Raw genomic sequence first — 5,403 nt, 5'->3', positions numbered from 1 at the left:
ATCACTAAAATTCACTCTTACTCTTATCTGTCTCTTTAGCTGCTAAATGCTCCACTATGTTCACCAGCTAGTCTACAGCTAACTGGCACAGTTAGCTGAGTCTGTCTATGTGTGTATAGGTGTATATGTGTGTGTGTGTGTGTGTGTGCGTGTGTGTGCGTGTGTGTGTGTGAGTCTCACCCTCAGCGGTTTGAGAGCTTGAGCATCAGGCAGGAACTTGAGCAGCGTTGAAGCAGCGAGCAGCAGGAAGGATCTGTTGATGGACTCTCCTCCTTCCAAACCCGACAGAGACAGTTTGTAGAGGCCGTTACAAGCTTCGTGTCTCACCGCCGGCTGAGAAACAACAACAACAACAACAGTTAGACAATAAACTGATGAAACATTAACAAAATATTTACACAATGAGATTTTAGATAAATAATTAAAAAAGGTAAAAGGCTCCAAGCACACAACTTTATTATCATCATGAAAATCATTAAAAACAGCTTTTAACCCTCCTGTTGTCCTCGAGTCAAGGAAGGGAGGAAGAAGGAAGGAGGGAGGTAGGAAGGGAGGAAGGGAGGGAGGATGGAAGGAAGGAAGGGAGGGAGGAAAGAAGGAAGAATGAATGAAAGGAGGGAGGAAAGGAGGAAAGGAGGGAGGCAGGAAGGAAGGGAGGAAGAGGGAGGGAAAGGAGGAAGGAAGGTAGGAGGGAGGGCGGAAAGAAGGAAGGAGGGAGGAAGGGAGGAAGAAGGAAGGAAGGGAGGAAGGACGGAGGAAAGAAGGAAGGAAGGCAGGAGGGAGAGAGGGAGAAAGGAAAAGAGGAAGGGAGGAAGGTAATGGGGAAGAAAGAAAGAGAGAAGGAGGGAGGAAGGACAGACGGAAGAAAGGAAGGAAGGGGAGGAAAGAGAGAAGGAGGAAGGGTGGGAGGGAGGAAAGAAAGGAGGAAGGAAGAAGGAAGGAAAGGAGGGAAGAAGGAAGGAAAGGAGGGAGGGAGGAAGAAGGAAAGCAGGGAGGAAGAAGGAAGGAAAGGAGGGAAGAAGGAAGGAAAGGAGGGAGGGAGGAAGAAGGAAAGGAGGGAGGAAGAAGGGAGGAAGAAGGAAGGAAGAAAAGGGGATGGAGGAAGGAAAGAAGGAAGGGAGGAAAGAAGGAACAGTCAAAACAGACGAGATCAATTTGACCCGGGAGGACGACACAAAGGTTAAAGATCTTAAGCCGGATGGATCAATAATCAATAATCACTTAACGGTCTTAAACCGGATCAATAATGAATCATCACCTCTGGAACCAGCAGCGTGAGCTTCTTCAGCCAGTCGTGCAGATGGTCGCTGTCGGCCAGGCTGGATTTCACCGTAGACGAGCAGTGAGCCCAACTCACCAGCAGCCACATGGAGTAGTGAGTCACTGAGGGGGGAAACACAACAGCTGTGATGGTTCGTCTACTTCCTGTTTATACAGGAAGTCTCTTCTTCTGCATGTTTAATTATTGCTATTCATTGTTGTCTTCTTCTGCATGTTTAATAATTGCTATTCATTGTTGTCTTCTTCTGCATGTTTAATAATTGCTATTCATTGTTGTCTTCTTCTGCATGTTTAATAATTGCTATTCATTGTTGTCTTCTTCTGCATGTTTAATAATTGCTATTCATTGTTGTCTTCTTCTGCATGTTTAATAATTGCTATTCATTGTTGATACTATCTCTTCTTCTGCATGTTTAATCATTGCTATTCATTGTTGTCTTCTTCTGCATGTTTAATAATTGCTATTCATTGTTGATACTATCTCTTCTTCTGCATGTTTAATTATTGCTATTCATTGTTGTCTTCTTCTGCATGTTTAATTATTGGTGAAAGCTAAAATATAATTCTCACCTTCATGTCGAGATCTGTGGTCAGACTGAGCTTTGAGAACTCTGCAGGACAAAAAGAAAAGTGTGTAAATTATACTTAATATATTCAGTTTTATTCTTTCTTTCTTTAATTCTTTCTTTGTTTCTTTGTTTCTTTCTTTCTTTCTTTCCTTCTTTCTCTACTTCTTTCTTTCTGTCCTCATCCTACCTGTACTTCTTGTTCTTTCATTCTTTCTTTCTTTCTTTACGTCTTTCTTTCATTCTTTCTTTCATTCTTTCTTTCTTTCTTTCCTTCTTTCTTTCTTTCTCCTACTTCTTGTTCCTTCTTTCTTTCTTTCTTTCATTCTTTCCTTCGTTCTTTCTTTCTCCTACTTCTTGTTCCTTCTTTCTTTCTTTCTTTCTTTCATTCTTTCCTTCTTTCTTTCTTTGTCCTACTTCTTGTTCTTTCTTTCTTTCCTTCCTTCTTTCTGTCTCTTCCCTTCTTTCTTTCTTTCTTTCTTTCTTTCTTTCTTTCCCTCCAGGTGGATAACACATGTTATATATATCATTATTTTGTGGTTACACCATTTGACATTTTCAGGAGCATTCAGTCTTACTTTTGGTAAAAAATGGTGCAAATGTCATTTCAAATGATATAAAACCAACAAAAATACTAAATGTACATTTTAACAAACCTGATGCTGCTTTTAAAACTATTTTTAAACACTTTAATAACTTCCTGTCTGTGATCACCTGTGAGCAAGGTTGTCGTATGTGTACGCCACGTTGATCAGACGTTGGATCAGGTTGGTTCCCTGGACGAGACTCAGGAAGACCTGCGAGGAGACGGATCAGCTGACGTTAAGTTTACGTTTAATTACACATAAAAAGAATTTTAAAAAAACATAACACAAGAAAAATAATACATGTTGTTAGTTTAGAGCAAGATAATAAAACCCTCCGATTGTGAGACATACAACATAAAAACTTAGAGAAAGATGGAAGGAAGGGAAGAAGGAAGGAAGGAAGGAAGGAAGGACAAGAAAGAAGGAAGGAAGGAAGGAAGGAAGGAAGGAAGGAAGGAAGGAAAAGAAAGAAGGAAGGAAGGAAAAGAAAGATGAAGGAAGAAAGTGAAGAAGGATGGAAGTAAGGAAGGAAAATAAGGAAGGAAAAGAAGGAAGGAAGGAAGGAAGGAATGAGGGAAGGAAGGAGGGAAAAGAAAGAAGGAAGGAAGGAAGGAGGGAAGGAAGGAAGTGAAGAAGGACGGAAGGAAGTGGAGAAGGAAGGAAGTGAAGAAGGACGGAAGGAAGTGGAGATGGAAAGAAGGAGGGAAGGAAGGAAGGAGGGAAAAGAATAAAGAAATACAGACAAATATGTTAAAAAGCAACAAAAACAAAAAAATTGAAAAAAACAAAATAAATCAACATGAAACTGAAGAGAATAATAAACTAGTGATCATCATCATCATCATCATCATCATCATCATCATCGCTGCTGTCCGTACCTCGGTGAGTCGGGGGATGTGCAGACCTTTCCCGTGGTCCACCGTAGACTTGCGTGATTTTCCGGGCCAGGCCCGTTTACGCTGGCTGTCAGCGAGGCCGGACCAGGAGAACACATCATGGTAAGCCAGGTCCAGGTCCGCCGGGTCCACCGCAAACTGGCAGATCAGCTTCAGCAGGCAGGCGAGGCAGTCGAGCAGCCACTGAGGAGGAGACGAGGAGACGAGAGAGGAGGAGACGAGGAGACGAGAGAGGAGGAGAGAGGAGGAGAGAGGAGACGAGGAAGGGTCAATAACAAAAACACTCACTTACACTAAAGGTTCATTCTGCTTATTATTCTGATCATGAAGACGCAAAGTTATTAATAAACAAACTGATCTGATGAGGGACGGATCATTAAAAAGATGGAAGGAAAGAAGGAGGAAAGGAAGGAAGGGAAAGGAAGGAAGGGAGGGAGGAAAAGAAGAAAGGAAGGGAGGAAGTAAAGAAATAAGGAAGGAAGGAAGGAAAAGAAGGAAGGAAGGGAGGAAGTGAAGAAATAAGGAAGGAGGGAAGGAAGGAAGGAAAGAAGTGAAGAAGGAAGGAAGGAAAAGAAGGAAGGAAGTGAAGGAAAGAGGGAAGTGAAGGAAAAGAAGGAAGGAAGGAAGGAAGGATGGATGAAGTGAAGGAAGGAAGGAAAAGAAAGAGGGAAGGAAGGAAGGACGGAAGGAAAAGAAGGAGGGAAGGAATGAAAGAAGGAAGGAAAGTGGCCTGGACCCCTTGGCGGCCGGTTATGGCCCCCGGGCCTCATGTTTGGCCCCCTGCTGTAAATGAAGCTCTAACTCTCTGCTCTTCATTCAGTAAGGGTTAATGTTTCTCTCTCTCTAATGTTTCTACGGGTTATAATAGGATTATAATAGGGTTATAGTTATATTAGGGTTCTAATAGGGTTACATTAATGTTTCTCACCACAGTCCAGGACTCCTGGTCTTTGGGCTCCAGGATGCCGGAGTTAAAGATCTCCAGCAGCAGCTGCAGACCTCCAGACGACACGAACTGAAGGAGAGAAAGAAGAAAAACACTCAGACTACGACTGATTGGTGATTTTACTGTTTTAAATTCTACATAAACACACTGATATGATGTTAATGGTTAGATTCAGACTGTTTCTTGTTGTGTTTAACTTTTTTATCTTCATCTGTGACGATAGTTTTACGTTTAAAGACAGAAACAGTGTAAAATAAACTGTATTTTTATTCAGCTGTGTGTTTGCTGTGTTTTATTCGTGTTGTTCGTACCTTGCAGCTCCAGGTGTTCTTGCTGTTTTCTATCTGATCCTCGCTGGAGTCGTCCGAGTCGGGATACAGATCGCTGTAGCTGCCCTAAAAACACACACACACACAAACACACACAGTAAGATACACACGAACAGTAAGACACACACACACCTTTCTCTCCTCCCTTGTTTCCTGTCTCATTACACTGACCCTCAAATAAAAGGCAAAAATACTAAATTAAATAATCTCTCAAAACAGATGCTGCTACTATATGATGTCTTATACCATGAAAACTACAATGTGATGATGAATTTGTATCATTGCTGCAGCTTCTCCTCGGACGAAGGAAGGAAGGAAGGAAGGAAGGAAGGAAGAAAGGAAGAAAGGGAGGGAGGAAGAAAGGAAGGAAGGAAGAAGGAAGGAAAGGAGGGAAGGAAGAAAAGGAGGGAGGGAGGAAGGAAGGAAGGGAGGAAAGAAGAAAGGGAGGAAGGATGGAAGGAAGGAAAGATGGAAGGAAGGAAAGAAGGAAGGAAGAAAGGAAGGAAGGAAGGAAGGGAAGGAAGGAAGGAAGGAAGGAAGAAAAGGAGGGAGGAAGTAAGGGAGGGAGGAAGTAAGGGAGGGAGGAAGGAAGGAAAGAAGAAAGGACGGAGGAAGGAAGGAAGGGAGGAAAGAAGAAAGGGAGGAGGGATGGAATGAAGGAAAGATGGAAGGAAGGAAGAAGGAAGGAAAGGAGGGAGGAAGAAAGGAAGGGAATGAAGGAAGAAAAGGAGGGAGGAAGTAAGGGAGGGAGGAAGGAAGGAAAGGAGGGAGGAAGGAAGGAAGGGAGGAAAGAAGAAA

At 42.7% G+C, this 5,403-nt stretch overlaps 1 protein-coding gene across 1 annotated transcript in view; it reads right to left on the bottom strand.

Annotated features, from left to right (window-relative positions):
• The window catches only part of usp34 (ubiquitin specific peptidase 34), a 103,157-nt gene that overhangs the window by 30,321 nt on the left and 67,433 nt on the right, over positions 1-5,403 (bottom strand). Inside the window, 7 exon segments of the mRNA XM_062438224.1 lie at positions 181-333; positions 1,259-1,383; positions 1,852-1,892; positions 2,562-2,644; positions 3,313-3,513; positions 4,259-4,345; positions 4,588-4,671. Of these exon segments, the coding sequence (XP_062294208.1) occupies positions 181-333; positions 1,259-1,383; positions 1,852-1,892; positions 2,562-2,644; positions 3,313-3,513; positions 4,259-4,345; positions 4,588-4,671 (774 nt within the window).

The sequence above is a fragment of the Scomber scombrus genome, chromosome 2 (genome assembly GCF_963691925.1).
Source record: "Scomber scombrus chromosome 2, fScoSco1.1, whole genome shotgun sequence".
Taxonomy (NCBI): domain Eukaryota; kingdom Metazoa; phylum Chordata; class Actinopteri; order Scombriformes; family Scombridae; genus Scomber; species Scomber scombrus.
The sequence above is the reverse complement of the archived record's forward strand: the minus strand, read 5'-3'. Positions and strand labels throughout refer to the sequence as shown.